This window comes from Pantherophis guttatus, chromosome 6 (genome assembly GCF_059756535.1).
Source record: "Pantherophis guttatus breed Tessera chromosome 6, ASM5975653v1, whole genome shotgun sequence".
Taxonomy (NCBI): domain Eukaryota; kingdom Metazoa; phylum Chordata; class Lepidosauria; order Squamata; family Colubridae; genus Pantherophis; species Pantherophis guttatus.
Window position 1 is genome coordinate 63,733,057 of NC_142068.1, and position 26,944 is coordinate 63,760,000.

The 26,944-nt window shown below is 36.5% G+C and overlaps 1 protein-coding gene across 25 annotated transcripts in view; it reads right to left on the reverse strand.

The window, feature by feature from the left end:
- Positions 1-3,916: 3,916 nt before the first annotated feature.
- Positions 3,917-26,944, reverse strand: part of EBF3 (EBF transcription factor 3) — a 214,277-nt gene continuing 191,249 nt past the window's right edge. For 5 of the 25 annotated variants that reach the window (XM_087871650.1, XM_087871649.1, XM_034436478.3 and 2 more), the window contains 4 exons: positions 25,939-26,116; positions 22,952-23,140; positions 22,333-22,422; positions 3,917-6,728 (listed from right to left, as the gene is read on the reverse strand). In XM_087871650.1, the coding sequence (XP_087727776.1) occupies positions 6,697-6,728; positions 22,333-22,422; positions 22,952-23,140; positions 25,939-26,116 (489 nt within the window). In that variant the 3' untranslated portion in view covers positions 3,917-6,696. Of the gene's footprint in view, positions 6,729-19,854; positions 19,999-22,332; positions 22,531-22,951; positions 23,141-25,938; positions 26,117-26,944 lie in introns of all 25 variants that reach the window. The other 20 variants (XR_004594487.3, XR_015728346.1, XR_004594485.3 and 17 more) reach the window with 8 other exon arrangements.

Consider the following 26,944-nt stretch of genomic DNA (forward strand, 5'->3'; position numbering starts at 1 on the left):
GAACCTGAGTCTTTGTAGTAATAGTCCAACTCCTTAACCATTGTTCACACTGTTACTCATGGAAGCTAGATTTACTTATTAATTTAGTATTAGATTTATACCTCAGCATTTGCTTTGAACAACTCAAGGTACATTATGCTCCTGCCTTCTATTTTCCTCATGATAATCATTCTGTGAAGTGGGTTGGGCTAACACACAGGAATAGCAAAAACATATTTGATATTTTAATCACTATTTTAGATTTTTTTAAAAAAAGAAACCCTCTCCAGGCAATGTAAGAAGCACTAATAAACCTAGGTGCCTAATGTAAGCCCCATCATGTGTGTTATAAAGTCATTGTGCAAATGACTTATATTTTGTTAAGTCGTTTCAGCAGTGATATCATGACATGTGTGACATCTCTCACCACCCCATCTTCCTCAGATGCTCATTTAATAAACATATTTTCCCTTCTGGCACTTATGCTCAAATATATCATGATGCTATTCAAAAACAAAGTCTGTGATGGGTATCTTCCAAAATAGTACGAGAAACAGAGAAAACAAAATGTACGAAAGTACAAGAGCCAACATACCTGCTCTATAGCCAATTCCTTACTCTGAACGTACCTCAGCCTACTGAGTTGAAATTTCTCCAAAATTTGGAGCACATACACCCAAAATGGAGTCATACTCTCTCATTGAATGTGGGGAAAATATAAATAGTTACATCTTTTTCTTTGTTAATCAAAATGGGTTGATCTCTGCAGGAAAGCTAAAATATTAAATGTGGTGTACGATAAATAAAATATCATACAAATCAATGCAAGAATTTTTGTATGATATGTTTTCCAGATCCGATTTTTAAAGTAGGATAAGTAGTTTGTTTTTCCCCTGAACAAAGCAAATTTTATTGAAAAGATAGGTGTTTAAAACTAAAAGCATGCCAAATTTCATTGAAATTACTGAAGGGTTTTTCAAACCATTTGCCCTTGAAATATTTCTAAAAGAGTACCACTTAGTACTAGTTTATTTGAGGGATATAATATAATTAAAAGTGCAGCAAAAATCATGAGGTAGAGTATGGCAAATGCAAAGCTGAGGGGAGCTTGAAAAAAGGGAGAGTAAGGAAACAAATATAATACAGTTGTCTGTTGAGAGTTGAGGACAGAGTAAAGAATGAGAGACAACTCAGGACAAAGGTACCTTAGTAATCAACAGCTGTGAAACAAATTTGGTACTGAACACATTTTGACGTGAAAATTTTGTCCCGATACTCATCATTTGTTTGGTACTCAGTGCAAAAGCTGGAACCTGTTAGTGTCGGCTGCCTTTTGACTCACTACATTATTCCTGATGGAAAAAATTTGGTACTCATCATTTTTGGTACTCATCGCACCTTCCAGAATCAATTAACGATGAGTACAAATGTACCACTTTAATGGTTTTCTTAAAAAAAAAAAAAGCATTATGCCAACCAGCTACAGATAGGACTTCTGTGAATAGGAAATAGATAATAAATAAGGGTACAAGATCTTAAGTGGATTCTCTCTGGTGTTCTCTCCATCCACTCTTCTATGACATTGTGATTGGACAATAGATAGTTCTATGACTGCAAGAATTAATCTGATTTGAAGACATACCTGCCAGTCACTACATGCAATATTTCACTTCCTACTCCCTTTCTTTCCACCAAGCCATTTTACAGGAGCAGGAGAGAGAGAGAAAAGGTGGCTCTTTGAGAATAAATTTAATTTGGGAACAAAAGAAATTTAAGATATCTTTTCCATCAGACTACCTCAAATCCTTTCAAGGCTTTGAATTCATGCCAATCAGATCACATCTCTCTCTCTCTCTCCTCTCTCTCTCTCAAGTTATCTGTCAACAGCTGAAAATTGCAGTCTTTGGTCTATTGGTTGCAACAACATGGGAAATTCAAGGATATATTAAGAGTATTCGTTGGGTCAGAAGAGACATATTTAGTCCATCATTATAGTTCCTATAAGGCAGAAACCTCTTTCTGCTTCTACAGAAAGTGAAATTCAGAGGGATCCTATCTCTTATTCTGGAGAACAGCCATTGTGAGTAGAGGCATTGATAGCTTTATCCTCCATCATTTTAATTGTTCAAGAGAATTCTACCAGATCCTAAATATTATACTGTGCTTAAGCAAACTGCACAGTTTATTCAGCAAGTTTGAACCATCTCTCTAGTCTGACAGTTGCGCTCAAGGGTCTCAGCCAGGCCTCTTTCCCATCATCTTTTACCTAAAGTTCTTTCATAGAAGTTATTGATGATTCAACTAGAGAAGCTACTGAACTGTCAGTTCTACTCAAATTCTAAAGAAGTAGCCTCTTTATGCCTTCAGGTAGGATTTCTCAAATTTTCATTTGCAAAATGTCTTCCTGCCCCATCTCCCAATGGCTTCTGCTGAGCATTCATGACTTGGAATATTTTTTTCTTTTTTTCTTCGATATATATATGCATAAGCCTGTGTGTGTTTTAAAACATTATTGAAGTTGTTTTAATATTAGTTGCTATTTTAATTCAATTTATTGTAAATCACATGGGGCTCTCAGAATGCAGTCATAAATATTATAATTATTGCCAAGATATTGCAGATCTTATTGTAAATGGATTTATATACCTTAGGCAATATATTAGTGAATATCCTTTCCCCCATTTATTTTAATAGCAGAATTTTAGTCTTTATTTCAAATTCACCCTTGTGAATTTCACATAACCTGAATGGAATGTCCAATAAGAGAAATGGAAGTAATCTCATTGATTTATTGGGTAAGATCATTTTGTTATGATAAACTTTGCATCACAGGCCATTAACTTTGATCTGTAACTATTCCTTAACAAAACTACTCACGTTTTCAAACCTCCTTACTACAAGGTACAAATATATATATATATATATATATATATATATATATATATATATATATATATATATGTTTTTCTTCTAGCCAGGTTTTATATATATATATATATATATATATATATATATATATATATATATATATATATATATATATATATATATAATGGTTTTATATATATATATATGTATATATATTCTTTTTTTTGATCCTTTAATCCCCTTTTTTCCTGCTGGATTCCCTTCTCCTTGCGCCCAGATAGACAAACATCTGCTGCTGCCCAGGATTGAACTCTCAATCTCCTGTGGTGGGAGGTAAGCGTTTTCACTTCTATGCCTTTGCACCATATTCTTTGTTTAGATCAGCATAAATCCTAATTTTTTAAAAACAGTGAAAAAGGGACATAACTTCATTAACCTCTGTGTAGGGATGGCCTATTTTTGTAATCTATACTGCCAAAAAAACAAAAATATTTTGCCTTTTATGGCTTCCTATGAATTAGATCTAAAAAATTGTAAGTTGTTTTTGTTCAGGATAGTGTTGACATAACTGGAAGCAACTTAGTGTTTTATCAAGAGATATTTGATATATTTCTCTTTCCAGCACATGTTTGCCTTGATGTTCACATTAGAAGCAACAAGCATCATCAGAATATCAGGTGCCTCTGCATAGGTTGTTCTATTAAGATTATCAATCATATTTAATTTGTCTGACTTTCCTTTTTCATAGGGCAAGGAATGGACACATTCATATTTGTTAATGAATGAAAGCAACATTAAGCCATATAAACCATCATTGTGCAAACTAGTCATCACAAGGAAAATATAGCAGCTTTCATGTCATCTGATATCAACTGAATGAAAACAATTTTCAGAGGAACTACATCAGTAATACATTCAGCGATTCAAATCAACGAGTAAGCAAGTCCTTAGTTACACCGTGGGAGTGTCTTCTTTAAAACACGAAAATGATTTTAACAATTCCAACTGTTGCTGGCTTCTATGTTCTTACATTTTAATAATTAAACCTGAAAAATTAGCAGAAATGAAATTCACAGACAAGAAATACTTTAATTAAATATTGTGTAAAATGAACATTTTTATACAGTTAAATATCTGAAAAATGTACAGATAAAACAATCTTATTGTAGGGTCTTTAACAGTAAAATCTATCATTTAGTGAAGTTTCCCATTTGGAGATGAGGAAATATGAGTGAATTGACTAATTAATCTAAAACACAAAACAGGTTGTATTTATGAAGAAATGTTCTGATCATGTATGCCTGACCTTTCCTTTTTAAGATCAAAATCATACTTATATAAAGTTAAACTGAGGCAATTCACTTTCGGTTTGACTTTTCGGCTTTTCCACTTAGCTAAGCCTTAACGACTCTCACAGGAAAAAAAGTCTGGCATGTTTTGTAATTTGTGATATATTTGTATCAATTTTAAAACCTCTTATAAACATTTCCTGAAAATGTGCACTTTTGTATTTAAAAAAATGGTCCCTCCTTTTTGCTGAGAAATTTAATTCTGCTGCAGAGTGCAAAAGTGATTTTGCAGTGCTGCATTGGAAAGCATTTAGTGCAAGAAAGAACAGTGGGGAGGGGGGGAATAATTATGTCAGGATTGGCACTAAAACAGGCACAATATATTAAAGGAATCGTTCCAGTTTATAAATTACAGTCCTTACTGTAAGTGTCTCTACAAAACAAAAATCTGAAAATAAAAAAAGGTTATAAAATCAGGTCTGATCCCAAATGCATAAAAAGTCTTTCTCTTTGTTAAACAGTGCTAAGTTACAGATAATGCAAAGTGCAGCAGAAAACAGATACAAAAAGAGGTCACATGGCCATTGACCAAGAGTAGAGTTTACCAAGGTCAGCTGTGATATTACAATTAGCCTTTTTTTAGGGGGTTGGGACAAGCCTCCTTAAAGTGAACAGAGGGCAAGTAACTAGAGTCACAGGGAAAAAAACTGCACCCCCACATTTGTGCTTTTCTACACCATAAATTATCCAAGTGAAGTAGTGATGTACTTGTTCTAAGCCCATGGTTAACAGCACAAAAGTTGTTCAAAGACGTCTAATTTTAAGGCATCCAAGGAAGTTCATGTGGCCAACACTGTAATTAAAACATCAGAAGTGAATTTCATTTATTTATTATTATTTTAATTTAGGCTTCTGATTCTCGTCTCTCCCCTGCCCCCCCCCAAAGTAAACAGTTCAGCTATGTGGCAAAGTCATGGGTGGCAACTTTTAAAAAGAAATCAGAAATCAGAGAAAATGGAGAAAGAAAAAAAGAAAAATCTAAACACAACATAGGAGAACCTTTCGTTTCCTGTGGCCGCATTACATGCACGTTTTCTACTAGTATTCATTACAGCCATGTGGCACAATTTTGTTTTAACTATACAACAAACAACTTTATTTCAAAATTATTTGTTCAGATAACTTAAAAATAATATAAAAATAAACAATGTTTTTCCTCAAAATAACAGAAGGATGGAAAGTCGAAACAAATAACAACTTTGTGAAATACAAAATGAAATGAATGAACACATTTTTTTTTAAACATAAACATATGAAGGCAGCGGTTCTTGGCTTAATGCTTTTCACAGCATCACAATACCAGTCAAATGACAAAAAACATACATACAAGAAAAATGGTGAAAATATACAAAATTTCAAAGATAAATACAATATTTATAATCAATATGTTACAAAATAAATTCCCTTGGTGATTGCAAGTGTTCATGTGAAAGGAAGTTGTAATGTAGGGCTATTTTATTCCTTATCTTTAAAAGGAATAAAATTTGATCTTCTAAATATTTAAGTGGATCTGAAAAAAATTCAAGACAAGTGTATAAATATTTAGCTACAACTTTGGCAAAATCACAAAAGTCTACAATTTTATAACCACATACAAAACACATTAGGGAAGTAGGATCTAGAAGTCAAAAGGACAATTTTCTGGTACAAGAAACATAGACTTCACAGTAGCCTAAGAATGCAATAGTATACAGTGCTAGCAAAAGTTGAAAAAATGTTGCAGATCACACTTGCTTAACAGGAAGCTCTAGCAGTGGAAGTATATTTTTTTTTACCAACAGACAGTAGCATTTTCCTCTGTCAGTGTGCTTGTTGAAGGCAAGAGAATTCAATATCAAAGTTACAATTTCTAACTACAATAAGTTACAAAGTTCCATTTCATTAAGATGAAGTTAAGCAATGATCAACCCTCCCATCCTCCCGTCTCCCAAAATTATTTGAAATCATATATTCATCCTTTTTCCCCCCCAACCCCGGTTTTGATGGCTCATACCTCCTCCTTGGCCCCCTTTTTTTCACCACAAAAAAATATTTCACATTATAGAGATACACAACCATTGTGAATCTAGTTATGAGTACAGAAAAATGTTTTGGAGGCATTTTTCATCAGTGTTTCATGATAATCAAAATGGTGCATCCACAAAGTTTTTCCCGACACATAGCAAGTACTAGACATAGCCAAGACGTAATCAGAAACTTTATACAAAATAGGTGTCGCTTTTTCCTTTTTCTTCAGGACCAAGAAATGTGAAAATATGAGAGAAGTTCAGTCAATAAAATGGAATTGTTCATGAAGAAGTTGATTGTTTGCATGTTGATTCTTAGTATTTTAAATAAACTTTTTTAAACAAAGTTTGTGTTTTTTTTGTAGCATTTCAATGTTTTGCTGATTGTATTTTGAAGATACTGGTTCCATCAGCATATCTTATATACTAAACTTGTCCCCTAGAAAGCTCATCTTCTGAACTTGGTGCTACAGTAGCTAAACAAAAAAATGAATTTACATTGGCGGAACTACAAGCCCAGACATAGCTGAAAAAAAAAGAGAGAGAAAGTACTATTAATTAACGAGCATTATGTATTGGAACTTGCAAAAGAAAGAATAAACAAGCAAGCAAAACAACTAACGCTGACCACACCTATTTCTTCATAGCACCAATGTCTGAAAATCATTAGGAAGCATTCACCAAATCCATTTCCTAAAAGACTTGGATTAGGAACCAGATGCCTTCGACTAGAGCTAAAAAAAAATACTGTTCATGCAGTTTTTGTAGGCAAATTAAGATTTATGAAAAAAAAAAGTTGTGCCCAATTAGATATCGAAGAATTCCATAAATAGACTATATAACAGAAGTGCATTTGGAATTCACAGTAGTGATAGATGCAGAAATGTAGTAGTGTGTTGGTATTCATGACTCAGGTACTGTGTGGAAAAGTGATCTGGATAAACAATTGATAGACACTTTTATGTGGCAAGACAGTAGCTATCAAACAGTTTGGGGGTGGGAGCGGAGCATCTGGTTTTGGTATAATAAGCTATCCAATAAGAGAATCCTTTCCTTTATCCTCTTCTACATTTTATTTTTAAAATGGGATTTTATTAGCAGAGCTTGTTTGTAAAGATTTGGCTTTGACATGAAAAGAACTCTGACCTGTGTGAAAGTGTGTGTGTGTGCATGTGTGCCTGTGTATGTGCGCGCACAAAGCATCCTATCTCCCACATGTGTGATATCACTCTTAGCATTTTGCTAATGGCAAACGGTGGCCCAGACTCCCTGGAGAAAGTCTATGTTGACAGCTAAGAAACAACATGGTCATTTTTGGTTATGTCAGACAAGGCCAGCTCACTCACCAGTCAAGAACCAGACACTTTTCAAGTTCCATAAATGAAAAAGTTTATACACAACACACACACACACACACACACACAAACACTGGGGTGAAATGCTACCGGTTTGGGCTGGTTCTCCCGAACCGGTAGTAAAAAATGCTACTGGTTCGCTAAACCGGTAGTAAAAAAATGTAAAAAAAAAGTTCTGATGATCAGCTGAGCGATATGCGATCATCAGAATTTTTTTTTTTTTAACTTTTTAAGCATTTTTTATTACTGGTTCTGGGGAATAGGTAGTAAAAAAATGCTTTAAAAAAGAAAAAAAAGGTTCTGAGGATTGCGCGGCACAGCTGTGATCGTCCGAGCCTTTTTTTTACTTTTTTAAAGCATTTTTTATTACCTATTTGCCCAAACCGGTAGTAAAAAATGCTTTAAAAAAGTTAAAACAAAGTTTCCCAAGATTGTGTACCACAGCTGATTCTGCCCCCCCCCCCCGCTGTTCTACTTACCTTCCCAAGCCTCCTTTGGGCACATACTGTGGATGCACACACAGAGTGAGTTTGGTGTGAAATGCACATGCGTGCACAGCACACATTTTATGTGAGCTGTGCCTGCGCATGTAGCGTGTGCTTGGTGCGCTGGGCGTATGCATGGCCAGCAAACTGGTAGCAAACTGGTTCAGATTTCACCACAGTAAGTATACATACATACATACATACATACATACATACATACATACATATATATATCTTTGGTTATTCGGGTTTTCTCCCAGGTAAAATTGGAAGTACCTTGGCGACGTTTCGACGAAGTCTCATTCGTCATCTTCAGGCTGGTGTCTTGGGCCTTGTGCTTCTAGGAGCAATGTGTGATCGTGGTTGTTTCTTCTTTTCAACTGCCAGTTGAAACAACCACGATCACAAATTGCTCCCAGAAGCACAAGGCCGAAGACACCAGCCTGAAGATGATGAATGAGACTTCATCGAAATGTCGCCAAGGTACTTCCAATTTTATGCAGGACAAAACCCGAATAACCAAAGACCTACATACATATACCTGCGAAAACCTCAGAAAACAAACAAATACACACACACACACACACACACACACACACACACCATACACATACACACACACACCCTCACATATACATATATATGAAGTGAATGAATATACATACATACATATATATACAGATATCTCTATCTCTATCTCTATCTATACATATACATATATACATACATACATACATACATACATACATACATACATACATACATATATATATATATATATCTTTGGTTATTTGGGTTTTCTCCCGCATAAAATTGGAAGTACCTTGGTGATGTTATATATATATATATATTTTCAAGCATTCAGATTTAAATGGACAGCTTCGGTTTTGACATTCTGTTAATTAACACTTTCTTCTAATTGTATGCTGACTTTAATAAGTCACTGACTTTCTGAGATCAAAGTCTACTATCTTACATCTGCTTTGGAATCCATCAAAGCACTATAACAAGACATAAGTTGAAATCTCCTATTTGTTAGCTCATGTTAATTTTTGAAATGTGTAGAAGGAAGTCCCAGTGCGCCTCTCTCTCGCACACCAAAAGCTCAGGGTCAAAGTACCCACAGCGTTGCATGATCTCTGGCCCCAGGAACTGATACTACCTACTTTAAAGAAATAGTAGCCATTAATGCAATTACTGAAGCACTGTAGGAATACGCCGAAGCACTTAATAGGGGAGACAAGTTTGCAGATAGTCTCTTGTGTCTTATCCTAAGAATGGGACTGCAGGTTTAAATACCAGCAAAGCTAGGGCTTGCAATACCTGTACTGAATGTCTCTAAATTTTAAATGCATTCAGGATGCATGCCTTCTCTTATTCAGGATATTTATATAATTATATATTGGATGCAAAGAAAAGGCTTGTTAAGCAAAAAGATTTTAAAATTTGTCATTATGTTCTAGTTAACTTCCTAGTAGTGTCATAATTTGGATGGTTTAACCTAATAGTACTTAAATGTTATCATGACACCGTTTCTCATTAATTTTTGTACAAGAAATATTAATACATTTTTATTTAGTCATGTGAACTTCAATTTCCCACTTCATTAATTTCAAAAAATATCAATTTATCTCAGATTTGCTGTTGCATTTTTCCCCTGAAAGCTTGTTGTATGTACACATTTCTTATGTAATACAATCTCTTTGCATGACTATCCATGTGCTTAAATAAGCAGCATAAGGAATCTGAGCTGTAAGAAGTGTCGTTCAATGTAATTTCACAGCAGCTCTACCATTAAATTTGATATTTCTGAAGCTGCCAAAAATGCATTATTTTTCCCTCCATGGATTTCCTTTCCTTTCCTTTCCTTTCCTTTCCTTTCCTTTCCTTTCCTTTCCTTTCCTTTCCTTTCCTTTCCTTTCCTTTCCTTTCCTTCCCTTCCCTTCCCTTCCCTTCCCTTCCCTTCCCTTCCTTTCCCTCTTCTCTTGTCTCCTCTCCTCTCTTCTTGCAGGCAATTTTCTTCCTAGGTTTTACTGGTAGGTATGGTGGTCTTTTTATAAGGGCTCTCAAAGATGAAAGGACAAGGGATGATCAACTATAACACTATATGGGTGTAGAGGAAGGAGAACAAGAACAGTTTTAACTCCACCAACATGCAATGTAAATTTTATTGGCTGCCAATTTATGGAAACATGTAAGCTAGCAGGTTTTTGCTTATTTGTACCACATAGATTTGATTCTGAGATTAGTAGCAGAGTATATGTTAGGATTGGATAGAAATATTATGGTCAAAGGAGGATATTTGCTCTTAGTTTGAGTCATGTTGGGTAGATTGAGCTTTTGATTTTTAGATGATCTGCCTAAGATCGTGGCTTTTTAAAATCTTCAATATATATTTTGGGGGCAGAGATATTACGTGGCAAAGACCCCACATTCAAACTATAGTATGTATTTAGTACACACTCAAATCCTTTGTTACTTTGGAAAATTTGCTTTGAATTGATAAATTAAAGCCAGTTGAGTTATAAGAAAATGCTGTAATTTGGAAAAGACAAGCAAGCCTACAGGCATGCCATAGTTAGACCAATGGATGAAATCGATACGACCACCACAAAGGTACACACCTGTTTCAGTGCATAGCTGTGGATCTAATATTTGCATAATTATATTAGGTGAACATTCATTGACCTTAAAATAACCAAGTTTCATACTTCAGCACAGAGATCTTTGGGAATAGTAATTATCATGAATTCTTTTTTCATATGGAATGGTTAGAGTTATGAACACCCAATTTAATCAATTTAAATCCTTACACGGTACTCATGAAATTTGAAGGGTGGGAAGCAAATGCCATGCATAAACCACACCTCTCTCTACATGTCCATCATCATCCTATGGCAGATGCTTTTTTTAATCCAGTTTGCTACTTGCTTATAACATATTTTTTTACATACAAATAAAGACCAGGGCAGAAACTAGGTTTAGAAAAATGTACATTCCTTACACTCTTATGTTTTCGAGAGGAATACCTCTGGTATTCCCTATAACTAATGGAATTGGGCAAATTGTGCGCACTATTTGGAACATGTCTTTGTTTACATGGAAAGATTAGTCACAGGTTTACAGATGGAGCATAACAGCCAGATGCTCTCGCATTTCGACCCCTACGTGCCACTGTCTGGATGGCAGCCAGCTCTTGCCAGCTGTGAATTCTTCCAATATGGCAGGGTTCCAATGTAGTTAGCTCTGCACAATGATGCCATCAGGATTGGAAGAAACAATACCAAATGGTGAAGGAATGGGAGGCATTGTTCACAATCTGTGGCCAACATTCCCTTGTGGTAAATGCAGTTCGGAGATGAGGGACAGAGCACAGCTTCGGTTACCTACAGTAAGCTCTATTCCATTAATTGATGGCAATGAATACTAATAACACCATCAGCATTTAGAGGCAAGGGTTGTGTCAAAATAGGGGCAATAATGGAAAAAGCAACCTTCAACCACATTTCACCATCCTGTAATTTAGTGAAACATTGGTGGAGATTTTAGCTTTCAGTGTCCTGCATGGTCCATTATTAAACAAGCAAGCCAACAAATCTAAACACCATGATTGTAATAGTGGACTTTAATCTTGAGGTGGATTCATAACAGAAGAAACTCTTTTCATCTTCTTCTCAAGCATGTTTTTTTTGGGAAAAAATATAAATATATCTTTCTTCAAACAATACAATGTTGTAAACGGGGCATGAACTCAAACACAGCATTACCAATGCCATCAAGCTTGTGATCTTGTGGTTAACTCTAATATATAAATGGCTACCTATAGTTTAGTGATTAGAGTTTTGTAGGGGAAAACCTGTTGAGAGAAGATCAATATATTGTCTTTGAATAGCTACTGTCTCATAATTTATTTCATCTATCTTGACTGTTATGAGAACAAAATGAAAATCACCTGAATCCCACACAAGGAATATCTATATGCATGTCTTCAATTATGCCTGTGCATAGTTGGTAAACCAAATATAAGTTATTCCCTGTGGCATAAATGATAAACTAAGTTTCTTCCTTAGTATGCTTCCAAATGATCTTCAGAACATTCATATTTACCTCACACACACCCATACGCACACATTGTATATATACACTTATAATTATATTCACCAATACATTTATTATTTTATTTTATTTATATATCAAATTTATAGAAGGCCCATTTTACTCACAAAACAACTCTGGGCAGTGACAGAATGACATAATACTGTATTATTCTGTAATATGTGTCTGCATTGTCCCAAAGATGTTTTTTCAAGAGGCAACTGGTTTTTCTTTGAAGACGTTTCGCTTCTCATCGAAGAAGCTTCTTCAGCTCTAGCGCTTTTTCTACCCAGAGCTGAAGAAGCTTCTTGGATGAAAAGCAAAATGTCTTCAAAGAAAAACCAGAAAGTCCAGTTGCCTCTTGAAAAAGCACTTTGAGACAACCATGACCTGGATGACTGAGAATCTCCATAGTCATATGTCTGCATTATTTTCTTGGTGGATCATGATTTAACTGGAAACTGGAACAATGATGGCACAAGGAACATTCATACAACAATGAATCCTGATAGGTGCCAAGATTTTTTATATTAATTCATAGTGCTGTTTATATTTTCTCCTACATCAGTAACAGAAGATGTAGACTTTCTGTGACCATACCACTGACTCTTACCACTCGCCTAATAAAATCCACAATACCATTTCATTTACACATAAATGAACGTGAACAAATTGAGAAGAACAGATATCTAATTAGCCACTTTTGGGTTATGTTCTAAATTTATATGTATTAAATGTGATCATGCCACTGATTTCCCAGGGATAATGTTAAAAAGGACAGGCAAGTTGAAATTATCGACAAATTTTGAAAAGTGATTTTTTTTTAAAAGAAAGCTTATAGTTTAGATTTGTGATGAAATAATATTTTCAAAGAATGTGTAACGGGTGGAAAATATTTGTTGGGTACTATTTCTTCTTAGTACTGTTATTCTGAGTGCAATTTCTTCTTTTACAAAGAGTTTAGGTTTTGATATTATAAATAAAAGATCATAGCACAACAAAAATAATTATATTTTTAGGTCTGTGCTAGATAAATAAACATACTATACATGTTTGCATTACACTGGAAGAGATGTGAACAGGAAGCTCATTTTGCTTTTAAAATATAGCTTTTTTCTTTAATATTGGGCAAGATTAGAAAAAACTTGTACTCTGCAGTTCTCATATTATCTCAGACTAGTTCGATACCCGTGCTTCACTACGAAACTATGTGATGGGGCTTGATAAATTCACACTTAGCGTTTGAAAATTAATGAGTAGTTACGATTGGCCTTTCCTCTCCCATTCTCTCCCTCAGGCTTGCCCCAGAGATCCTCTCCTCTCCTCTCCCCCAGGCTTGCCCCACAGAAACATCTCCTATCCTATCCCCTTCTTTCCCTCAGGCTTTCTAGCCCCTTCTCTCCATGAGGCTTGCCCCACAGAAGCCTGTCCTATGCTATCCCATTCTCTCCAGAGTTATTTTCAAGCTGGGAGGGGGAGTAGAATGTCTAACTAATTAGCATCAGAGCATGTTATAATAATATAGGAAATACTAATGCTCTGATGGCCATTTTGAAAAATTCTTTCTTAATGAGCACCTAGAAGCCACGAGGAACATACATGGCAAATTTCAAGTTTGTAGGCTTTACGGTTCTGGAGATTTCGTGATTAATGTGTGAGTGGTTTTCACTTTTATATATATATAGATTACAAAGGAATGCTATCCTTCAGAGATGCTATGCCCAAGTGTTCCAATTCATAAATATTTATCTCAAGGGAGATTGACTGACCAACTCAATTACAGGTAGTCCTTGACTTACAATTATTTAGTACCATTCAAAATTACAATGGCACTGAAAAAGGTAAGTTATGACCAGCCCTCATATTTACAACCATTGCAGCATCCCCTCAGTCATATGATCAGTTCAGGATGATGGTTGCAGCATCCCAGGATTCCCATTTGTCATCTTCCCAGCTGGCTTCCAACAAGCAAAATCAATGGAGAAAGCTGGATTTGCTTAACAACCATGTGATTCACTTAACAACTCTGGAAAAAAAATTGTAAAATTGTGCACAACTCACTTAATAACTGCCTTGCATAGCAATATAAATTCTGGTCCCAATTGTGATTGTAAGCCAAAGACTAGTTGCATGTGTAGGTTTAAGTTTTTGGTAAACCCAATATCCTGTGTTACTATTCCTGATTTTGGTAGCTTCTTCTATTTCTGTCTGTCAATACATGATTCAAGTTTGGGGTCAGAACAAAAGTTGAAGCTTTTGGAGGAAATGTGAGCTATGGATCAGTGGTGGGATTGAAATAATTTAACAATCAGTTCTGTGGGCATGGATAAGGTGGGCATGGCTAGGTGGTAATGCGACTAGGTGGGCATGGCCAACTCAATGTCACTCATGGCAAGTGGGGCGGCACCTTGCTGTGAGTGACGTGGAGTTGGCCACGCCCACTTAGTCACATGACCAATGCTGCAAAGACAGGGCAATTTCCTACCTTCCCCCCCTCCACCCTTAGGCTGACAAAATAAAAGCCCATCTAAATAGTATTGCCTGCCTGCTGAATACTGGCAAAAGGAGGCTAGGGGAGAAAAAAGAGAAGGGCCAATGGAAATGGCCCATTTTCCGTGCCACGTTGGATTGGGATCGGGAGGTGGGGGGGAGCAAAAAGCCTACTCAGTCCATACATACTCAACCAGCAAGACAGCGAATCTCTCTTCCCGCTCGCCAGTTCAGGCATTTGGAGCTTGGCCAATTTTCTTTCAGCGCTCATGCAGGGAATCCCGGGAATGGCAGCATATTGCATGCTTTTCACTCCAAGCAGCCCGGACTGGAAAACACATGGCTGGGGTGGAGGAGCAGTCCTTCTTAACAAGCTGAAAACTGTTGCTTCAAGCCTGAGTTCCCTGCAAAGCTGCAAGCCCAGCTTTGGCTGCAGACATGTGATTGTAAGGGCAGGCTTTTTCCAAGGCCGGTCATAGAGGGAAACAGAAATGAGTGCACCAGAGTACTGGACTTCCAGCTCTCGTGCGGGGTACCCAGACTTGCAACTCAGTTTGGAGCTTGTTAAGAAGGACTGTTCCTCCATCCCAGCCATGTGTTTTCAAGTCCGGACTGTTTGGAGTGAAAAGCATGCTGTCAAGTCCCAATTTGGGGCTCACCATACCTGGGGGTGTGGGAGGGTCACGAAGCTGCAACCATTGGAGCTGGCAAGTCCAAAGGCAAGCAAGGTTGCGGCGGCAGTCGTGGTGGGACACATCAGGACAGTGCTGGCCTGAAGTTCATCAGCAGGCCATCCTCCTGGCCAGATCTGGCCACAAGTGGCACCGGCACTGGCAGGCAATAGGGTGCACAGCCGCTGGAAGTCCCATTGCTGCTGTCCTGTTCTTCATCCTGGCCGTGCACCCCATTGCCTGCTGGTGCCAGTCGTGGCCAGAACCAACCAGGAGGATGGCCTGCTTATGAGCTTCAGGATGGCACTGTCCTGATGTGTCCTGTTGTTTTCCTGGCCCATCGCCGCCATCACCCTGTTCTTCGGGTCGGCCAAAGCTGCTCAGAAGGCAGCTGCCACAGCTTGTCCTTCCTACTTAAAGGCAGTTTCCGAGGCAGGAAAAGTTCGGCCAAGTCATCTCCTTCTCGGCCTGAAACACACAGAGAACATGCACACATCTCACAGCACCGGGACTTTCTGCGAGGAGATTGTGTGTGGGCATGCACCGTCTCTTCACAGAAGATTCCGGCACCATGAGATGCATGTGCCTTTTTGTTTGAGGCCAAGAAGGTGGAGAAGACTTTTACCGAACTTTTCTGCCTCCCTCTCTTATGACACTGGCCAGGCAGGTAAGCAGCCTCCTGACCTTGAGGGCAAGTGTCCCTTGAGGGCAAGTGTCCTCCCAGCAGGGCCGTGCTAGCACGGCCATGAGATTCCCAGCTAGGGGGCAAGAGAGTGCTCTCCAGCCAGCACGGTCATGTGGTTCCTGGCCAGGGGGGAGAGAGCTAAGGAGCTAGCGTGGCCATGCAGCTTCTCAGCCAGCATTGAGAGGCAAGCAGGAAGCATGGGAATGGAGCTGCAGTGCCGGTGGCGAAGCAAGACAGGCAAGCCCTGGGACGTGGGGGCAGCTAGCTAGCAAGGCCATGAGTGCCGCATGCAATGGAGACGTGGACACGGTGGTGGAGCCAGCCAGGCAAGGCAAGGGATGGAGGGGCGGGCAGTACAGTGGCGGCAGCCTAGGCCAGCTCACCCTAACCGGGCAGAACCGTCAGAATCCCACCACTGCTATGGATACAATCAACACCTAAATCATAAAGTAATGGGAAAAAAATTAAGGTGTGGGATCTTTCTGTCTGCTTCCTGCTAAACTATTCAAGTAAACTCATCTCACAAGTAAATTAAATTAAGGCAACCATCCTCCAAATGATGAAGCTCAGGGTTAGCTACACATGTGCTCATCTCAAAGATGCTCACGGGGCATGGCTAAATTTTCTGAAATTTACTACATGGAGCTTAGCTTGCAAAAAGTAATTTTTAGAAAAAGTTTATATTAGAATGTAAATTTCAAATATTAATTTCTTTTTATTATTTCCTTTGAATCTTTATTACTGATTAATTGAGAAGATAAATATCAGTTATACTACAAGTCAGTGTATGCACACCCTGACATAAAATTTCTATTAAACTGTTGGATGCTTGTTGTTAAAACTGGAATGAGTCACCAAAGCTGTTGTTGCTATTGTTATTGTTGCTGTTGCTGCTGCTGCTGTTGTTGTTGTTGTTGTTGTTGTTGTTGTTGTTGTTGTTGTTATTATTATTATTATTATTATTATTATTATTATTATTATTATCCATGATGGCACAATGGTTAGAATGCAGTATTGTAAGCTAACTCTGCTCACTGCCAGCAGTTTGATCCTCACTGGCTCAAAATTGAGTCAGCCTTCCAGTCGGTAAAATGAAGACCCAGATTGTTGGGGCAATATGCTGACTCTGTAAACTGTTTAGAGAGGGCTGTACAGCACTGTGAAGTAGTATATGTCTAAGTGCTATTGCTATTATTATTACAAGTCATTATTACGAATCATAAGCTGCTCAGAGTCATTGACTGAGATGGGAAGCCATAGAAATTGAGCAAACAAACGAACAGACAAATGAAGGCCCTTCATGTTTCTTCCTATTATTAATTTCCAATATAATTTGGAGGGAAACCACCAAATATATATTTGGGCTGGTGAAGCAAAATTTCACTCCGCTCCCCAAGATTTGTTAATTCTTCTTTCTATCACCTAGCCAAGCAAACTGTGCACTTGTTTTACTACAATATAAAGGAATTTTTTAAAAATCCCTGAACCAAATCTCAAGAGAGTTATTAAGGATGGAAATATCAAAAAACCTAAACTGATTCAGAACAAAAGTTTTACACTTATTACTTAATCACATTAGAAAAATAACTTCATCCTCTTTCTATCAGAGTTTTCAAATATAGTAACATTTGTTTGCTAAATATATATATTCTGCTTTTCTTCTAGGAACTGAAAAAGATGTATACTTCCTCCTCCAACTTTTCTCAAAACTGTCCATGGAGTACCTCGATAGACAAAGGGGATACTTTATGAGGATGTGTTGGCTTTTATAATTCCTTGAAAAAGTTGCTGGATATGGCCTTGGCAATTATAGACCAAATTGTTTGTTGAGTATTGTAAGCTGGTACTTATCAATGAAAAACTTTAGACAAAAAAAAAAAAAAGAATTTAGGAAAGGACATTCCCCTATATATTTTAATACCTAATCAATAAGTATTTATCGGTGTTGCAATCTTGTCCTTATGCTTTTATCTATCAATAGTTTAAAACTATAACTATGTAAGAATTAGGTGCAATTTGAATGGGGTACTTTCTGATACCTAATGCAAGTACTTAGTATAAAACAAGACTGTGTTTTGTTTTGTTTAATCTCTATAGCAACATCTTATCCAAAAATACAGTGCAGCAACATCCACCTAGATTATCTGATTTAAACATTCTGGTATTATTGTACATTGATTATGCAGTTCCGCTCTCAACAACTTTATTTGGTACTAAAGGCATTAGCCTGTAATTGCAGAGAGGATAATTTATTCATTAAGTACCAAAAGATCAAAATAATGGCCAAAACACTGAAGCTGCACCATTGAATTGTCCATTTTCAACAGACAGAGCAAGTTAAATGCTTCAGTTAACTGAAGTGGTAGCATGCCATTCTTCAGGAGGAATAAAATCACAAAGAGCACCAGCAGAACAAAGAATTACAACAGCCATTTTAATTTTTCTCAAATTCAGCACATTTTTTTATATATATTCCCCCCCCCCCCCATATTTGATGGTTTACGTAGCTTGGTCTTGGCTGCCATCAAATTGTTCCAGTTGAAATCACTGGCTCGGTTTGTTTACAGTCTGCCGTGACACATATTCTAATTACATAATGCTCATATTAATACAAACCAGGTTTCTCAGGGCAATTGTGCAGCTTCTGAGGTGTGTACCAGGTGCACTTTTATGATTAGAGGCTGCAACCAGAATTTGGTTTGCAGTTACTAATTATTGGTGCGTATACAAACACCTTATCCAAAATATGGCAAAATAGTGCGTAACAGCTTGCCACACGAGAGAGGAAATAACAGTTACAGTAGCTGCCATAATTTAATGTAAGTGAAGTTTGTCAGAGTTTTTAATAGGTATATATTAATTAGCCATAAGGGTTATTATTCTCCATAAGCAACCATAATATGGTTGGCCTTTGTCTGTAATAAAATCTTTGACTTGACCCCTGGGTTAGAATGAATCAAGATAGGAGACTGGCACGGAGTCATCAAGTGAACTTCCGTAACCAAAAGTGGTTCTATGAACGTTTGCAGAATTCTATTAATTTTTAATTAATTTCTATTAATTAAATGTATTTTTAATACATTTCTATTAAAATGTATATCTTGTTCAATATGCAGTGGGGTATATAGATAGAAAATGAATTCATGTGATAAGAGGTTCAAAATGGAACACAACAAACTAAAAAAAAAGGATGGTGTGGTATACAAATGGGGAATATATAATTTCAAGATTGCACTGAAAAAAATATCCATTCCATTCATTATAGTTATGTCTAAGCCAATATATCCCAGATCAGGGGGAGGAAAGCAGGTCAGATCTTCTATTTTACATGATAGCGCATTGACTTGCGGGTGATTTTTCATGAGGGCCTACTTCTAAGTGAATGCTTCCCCCATGAACCTCCAGGTGACCCAGGTTTGCAGGTAAAAACTGCGTCACCTCGATATGCATGTTTGAATTAACTTTTTATCATCAAAATCCTTGGCCTGATTAGCTCAGTAAAGTTTGATTGTTTTCTTGATATTGCAAACAATGCTTTCTCAATCAGGAGAAAGCATCGTTGAAAGCATCTATTTCCTTTCAGGTTTCTATGTCTCAAATCCCACTTGGAACCATTTAGACCTGTTCCTCCTCCTGGCTACCTTTAAAAAATATACCATCTAAAAATTCTTTGTTCAAGACATACTTCTTCACATGTTATTCTGCAATGTGGAAATTGAATCATATGGATATCTCCTTGCATGTAAAGCAGCATCCATTGATTCAGGCTTTCAGGCCAGATATGAGGAAAAACAAAGCCCATTCATACAAATATATATATATATTTATTGGGAAGAGGCTGGCATATTTAGCAATTCATATTCATAATTACCTCTCCCATTTCCTGAGATCAGTAGTAGATGCTGGAAGAGGAAGATGCGGGCTACAAAGGATTCCTAAACTGGTTTGGGGATTTAAAATTACAGCCAGGAGGGAGGAAGAAAGGGCTGAGGCACTGGTAAATTTCCAGAGACTCCTGCATAGAAGAATGGGAGAAAGGAGGGGTTTAGGGTTTCTGACGCATTATGAAAGGAAGATGAGAGGAAGTGCCTTGATATATTTCTACTAATTGACAGAAAAAGAGCTCTAATAGAGGTAGAAGAAAGGAATAAATAAAGCTGGGAGACCCCTGATTTACCTACTGCCATTTAAGATTACACGAAACCCTTGACTGTAAATCAGAAAATCTAGGGTACATATACTGTAACCAATTATCTGCTTCAAGATTTGCTGTAGTGAACATCTCAATGCCAATCTACAGTTGAGGCACGTGGTTACTACATGTTTCCAATTAGAAGCAACTATTATTCTCAGGTAACAATTACTTGAATAATTCTCAAATATATTTATTTAAATCAAAATGCCTAAATTTAATTTAATTATATTAAAAGCTGTTTGCTATTTTTGTACTGGTTAATAATGTTTTCAGTTTCTGCAAAATTCTAAACTGTGGTTGGTTTAGTTCTTCAATGTAATAAAGGCCAAATAAATAACTTCTCAAATGCTTATTTCATATAACAGATACAATTCAGAGGATGATTAAATGATTCAACAAACAGAATTTGCTAGAATTGTAAAAAGGGTTCTGGTGTTTTTTTTTTTAAAGCAACTATTCCCAGGGACAAGAAATTAAAATGAAATTATTTATATCACATTTGCTAATGCATAAATAAAAATTTGAGAAGATGTATGTTGAGAAAGATGTGCCTACTCTAAATAACTGATGCCTTGAAGCATGACATTGACTAACAAATATCTTTCAAGCAGAGATACTTGGTTTGGTTACATATTTTATTCCTTAAATCTGATTTGCCTGGCTTGGTTATGCTTGTTGGGATATGCCATCTAATGACAGGGCTATTCACCAAAATTCAGGCAACTGGCAAATCCAGAGCTGATCATTATGGAGCCTGGAGCAGAATAGGGCCAATCTAGTTCATCTTGAATAGGTCTGAACTTTCAGAAACCTTCTGTCTCACTCAATTTCTGGAGATGAGGACAGCAAAACTATTTTTTTACTAAAATAGTCTGGGTGATGGAAGAAGAATGATGAAGACTCTATTGGATTTCATTGTTTGGAAGTGATTTTTTAAAGTCAGAATGCTCTTAGTGATCAGGTAATCCCAAAGGAACAAAAGAACTGAATTCAATTTTTAAAAATTGCTCAGGATTTAGACATCACGTTTGAGGAAAGAATCTGTAGCTTGGGTCCCAAGCAACAATCCGGGCGATTTCTGATCTCTACTCTATACAGAACCAAATACAGTGGCATATTAATCACTATTTTTTATTAGTGGATATTTTAAAAAGTAATCACTTTTTTCAAAGTCAAAAATAGCATATTTAATGGCATAAATTTGACTAGCCTTAATTTTTTAAAATAACATATATATATAAGATATGCTTGAAAGTTGTATTTGGATTATATAGTGCATACTACAAAGTTTACATGATAAAAAGTCTAAAATGTGAATATTTCTGTTAACTAAGAGGGAGTGGCTGCTGCAATATTGTAGTACTTTCTAGCAATTTATATGGTCTTAAATGCTTAGATTGTGTTTTGGTGTGCATCATAGATAAGTTTCAGATCAATTCAGAGGAGACAGATATTAAACTTCCATTTAAAAAAGATATAAAGATTTCTAAATAAAAATCTTATATCCTGAATAAAAGTGTTTGCAGTGGCTTTCCTTCCCTCTGTAAATGTTCACTCATTAATGTCCTCAAGCTTTTAAATAGTTATTTATTCTGGTATTTCTATTGGCAACTGGAATAAGATCCAGTGCAAGCAGAAACTTAGACTTGTAGGGGAACAACAGCAGCCCTGAACAAATTTCAAATATTTGTTGACATTTTTCAGGGTTAGTGTTAGTCCTACCTTGGAAATGCTGCCGATTAAAATATCACTATCAAAATAAAAATAAAAATTGGATGATAAAATATATACAAACTTAAAGGAACAAACCTGGTTTATGGGAAACATTCCATATTTGGACTTTAGTTTAAAAATCAATACATAAAACCTTAAGGAGAAATGATTACAAATAATCATCTTAAATTAAAATCGTAGGCTATGGTTTTGCTGCTGCATTTAAGATCAAGCTTTTGTTCCTGCAGTAAAAGCCATTTTTTAAAAAAACAAAAAACCTATGTATTTTGTTTCTAAAGTTTGGGGTTTTTTTGTCTTTTGATATTTGCTTGTGATAATAATGTTTTTTTTTCCCAAAACTTGAAAAATGTCATCTTCTGAATAGAAAAAAACATCAAAACCCTGAAATCACAGGAAACGTAATAGAGAGATCCAGCTCACCTTGAAGCCCATTTCCATTTGCGCTGGTGCAAGATGGCGGAGGAGAAGCTTGGGGCCTGACCACAGGAGCAAAGGCGCTCTTTTGTTTCACTGCAGAGATGACATTGGCAGGTGAGAATGAGAAAATGCCGTGTGTACTGCTACAGTTTGAAGGAAGGGTGACCGAAGAGGCTGCCATGGTAGGGCTTGACGGCACTACTGCAATAAAGCAAAAATAATCAGGACTCATATTGAGGATGTTTATGGCAAACAGGAAGGGAAGGGAGAAAAAAAAAGATGTATCGTAGGGCCTCGCCTCTTTATGGGAAGGATAATAACATATAAAAAAATAAAATGCTTTGGCTTGCCACGCTCTGGATAACAGGCAAACTCTTTTGTCTTGGACTTTGATTGTAAATTGAGCAGTCCAATCTGGTACTTACTTTTTCCTCTTTTAGCATTAATTTTTTTTTGAAAGTACCAATATATTGTCCGTGATCTTTTTCCTTCTTCTTTTTTAATTGTCTAGCCTCCAGAGTCACCCCTCCTTTTATCCAGTAGCTTATGTCGAAGGAAGTAACAAAGTAATTCTTAACAAACAGGAATGATGTAATGATGTGCCTTAGAAATAAAGACTTACTGCCGTAAGGGGAGTTCGCGGTCGAGCCATTAAGGAATCCAGGGGAACCAGGTACACCAAGGTTGGGCATGCTGGCATTGCCGTATCCATTCATACTATTGCTGACTGTGTTATAATTGGACTGTTGAGGAGTACTGCTCGGGACGTATCCTCGCGGGGAAACACTGCTTGTGTTGCGACTGTAACCTACTGAATTGGGAGGAAAAACCCATCCCAAAAAAAGGATTATTATTATGGGGCATGGAGAGTTTCCTACAACATCATAGTTTGCATGGTTAAATGGTCATGGAGATTCTCAGCCCTCCACGTCACAGCTGTACCAAAGGGGTCTAGGATAACTCTCTATGATCAGTTTGCTGCAGCCAATTCACCATAGCAAACTTGCCATGGCCAACTCACTGCAGGGCAACTCACCATGGCCAACTCGCCACACGACAAGAATTACCCTAATATCAAATAAATGATGGAATAGAATTGTTAAAGAAAGGAAACCAACGGACGGACAGAATGAAATGTGAATGACAAAAATTAAAATATTTTTAAAATTATTTTAAATAATTAAATTGAATTATTGAATTGTCCCGCAGCAAGTTGTCCTGCAGTGAATTGGCCATGACAAATTATCCAACGGCAAGTTCAGCATGGCAGGTTGGCCACAGCGAGTTGGCCATGGTGAATTGGTCATGGCAAGTTGTTCCATTCCGGTCCCAAAAGGTGCTTTGCATGGAAAGGTCATTTTTTTCACACCTTCTCTACTTAAACCAACTGTGATCATTCTGAGTTGTTCCTGCTTCTGGCAAACACATTTTTTTCAATGTGGTTTTGTCACTTTCACTCACATTTATCTTTATCAATCATTCTCATAATTTAAATGGCTGGGTTGCATCATCAAAATCTAAGCTTTTCCTTTTAAAGTTTTCAGATCACATATTTTGCAAAAGCAGTTATAAAGTCATGTAGCTTTCTGCAGAGATGTAAAAAAAATTGTTTCAAAGAAATCCGTCCTTCTTAATATTGATAATTTCCTAGTAGAAATAAGAAAGAACTTGTTCTATTTATCATGCTTTAATAAATATTGAACAACTATAACCAATGACTATGCTTCAGTGTAGGGAATACATTTTTGATAGCAACATGAGTCAAGAAAGCTTTGTTTAATTGTAAAATAATATATTTGAAAATCCCATGAAAAAGATGTTGGGGCGTGCATCACAGTATTACATGCAATCCATCCATGTCTATGTGAAAGTAAATCAGAAGGATTTATTCCATTTTCTATTGTTAGGTTTGCAATTATCAGCCACAATTAATTGAGTCAGTGCATTTGGCTACAAATAGATGTTTTAGTACATAGTCAATGGCTATGTCTATATTGAGCATCAACCCAGAATTTAGTGTTACAAGAATTATGGTATCTTCCCTAAAATTGTTTAATTTCTTCCAGCCCTGGCACAAGAGAGAAGCTTCTGCTTCTGCTTCACAGTATCAAATGGCCATGTTATATACTTGCTTATTTATATGACTCAAAAATTAAGATAAAATAATTGCTTTAGATTTATAACACAAAGAAAGCTCTTAACATTGAAATATGGAAATGAAACCATTCAAATCCCTTCACCCAAATACTTTTGAAATGCTCAAGGGAGGCTAGCTTATTTTGACACTATTAACCCATAGTTTAAGCAGCATGTTTGTTTATTTATTTATTTATTTATTTATTTATTTATTTATTTATTTATTTATTTATTTATTTATTTATTTATTTATTTATTTATTTATTTATTTATTGGTTCAATTTATATGCCGCCCTTCTCCGGAGACTCAGGGCGGCTTACAATGCATTAAGCAATAGCCTTCATACTTTTGTATATACCTGCTTAGTAGGGCTTTCAGACCCCCATAAGTGGTGTTCTTTTTTATACAAAGTCAGCTTATTGCCCCCACAATCTGGGTCCTCATTTTACCTACCTCGAAAGGATGGAAGGCTGAGTCAACCTTGAGCCTGGTGAGATTTGAACTTGCAGTAATTTCAGGCAGCTGGTGTTATTTAACAGCACTTTAGTCTGCTGTGCCACCAAGGCTCTTATGTTGAAACCAGATGGAAATTTATGTATCGCCATAACTCTAATATATTTTGCTATTAGCAAAATAAATTTACTGAAGCATGCTTTAGTCAAATATGTCAAATATAGTAGAAAATGGGTATCACAATTCCTGTTAACTGTAACACACACATTTATTCTACTCAAAATATAGGCAACTATACAGGTAGTCCTCGGCTTACAACAGTTCATTTAATGACAGTTCAAAGTTACAACAGCACTGAAAAAAGTGACATGATTGTTTTTCAATGTTATGAAATGACCATTTGATCAAAATTCAGATACTTGGCAATAAGTTCATATTTATGACCGTTGCTGTGTCCCAAGGTCATGTGATCACCTTTTGTGATCTTCAGATTCAGTTAACAACCAGGTTACTAATTTATCAACTGCAGTTATTCATTTAACAACTGAGCCAAGAAAGGGTGTAAAATGGGGTAAAACTCATTGAATGAATGTCTCACTTAACAGAAATTTTGGGATCAATTGTGTTCGTAAGTCATGGACTATCTGTAATTGTAGATCATTGCTGGTGATCATTGCTGATGATTTCTTTATTAAAAAAAAAATTAGTCAAAACTTTATAAAGGAAGAAGTGTGATTTGACCAAAAGAAAGTGGTAGTAAAAAGCAAATTGTAGGTGTGACGAAAAACAAAGAAAGATACGCTAAAGTGTTCTTTACAAAGTTTTCAAATTTCATATTTTACAGTGCTTAGTTATTATCAAATTCAGGTTATTAATCCTTTCCAATTAATATAACATGACAAACAAAATAAAACTGAAAAAAATCCCAATAAGGAGGGAGCTAATTGCATAACTAAACTAATGGTTTTGTACAAGGGTAAGAAATAACTTTGCTGCATAATTCATAATTCTTCACGTACCTTGGTCGTTAGCCTGTGATGTTTCTGAAACATTAACTGCTAGCTGGCTGCTAAATGAATTTACTCCCATCATACCAGTATGAGCTGGAGTGTTGGCAAGTGTAGGAATCTGATTGTGGTTACGTGGCACACTATATAATGCTTCTGCAATATCAGCTGCTCGTTTCAGGATTATTTCCTATGAAACAGTAAATGGATAATTTTTCTAACATATAATATCATTTAATTACCCTATGTTTCATGTAGCAATTCCTAATAAATGATGCCTATTGACCTATGGCTATATCAGGCAGGATTACTGTGTTTTTGGCAAGATTACATTCCTTTTAATTTACAAGTATTGTACATTGTACAGTAAAAATTGTATAATTTTCCAATAGTGAACCCAGGGCAGAAATAGTTTAAAAATCTTGCTAGCACTCTTACTAATATAACATCTGTTTCTTTAAAAAAAAATAAAACACTTCTTTTTGTATTATGTAACAAATTGCTGTTTTGATATTTGGTAATAAGCAACTTGTGTTTTTATCTGGTGTAGCAGTTTTTATAAAGCTGTGATCTGCTTGATGGTACCAATGTCCTTGTGGACCTCGTAGCCATGACTGTATTGGTGAGGAAGACAATCGGGATCTACCTGCTTGTTGTGGGGCATGCCATAAAGCAATAGCACTTATATACCGCTTCATAGTGCTTTACAATCCTTTCTAAGCATTTACAGAATCGGCATATTGCCCCCAACAATCTGGGTCTTCATTTTACCAACTTCAGCAGCATGGAAGGCTGAGTCAACCTTGAGTCAGTGAGAATCGAACTCCTGGCAGTTGGCAGAATTAGCCTACAATTCTAACCACTGCGCCATCACAGCTCTGTATACAGCTTCAACAAGGCAAGCTTCATGTCCTTGGAGTTCCATGCCTCTCCATCACTACCACCTTTTTTTTTTTGTAATTGATCACATTGGGATAGAAAAACTGGTTATGAGAGTAAAAGAATCAAGGAATTTAAA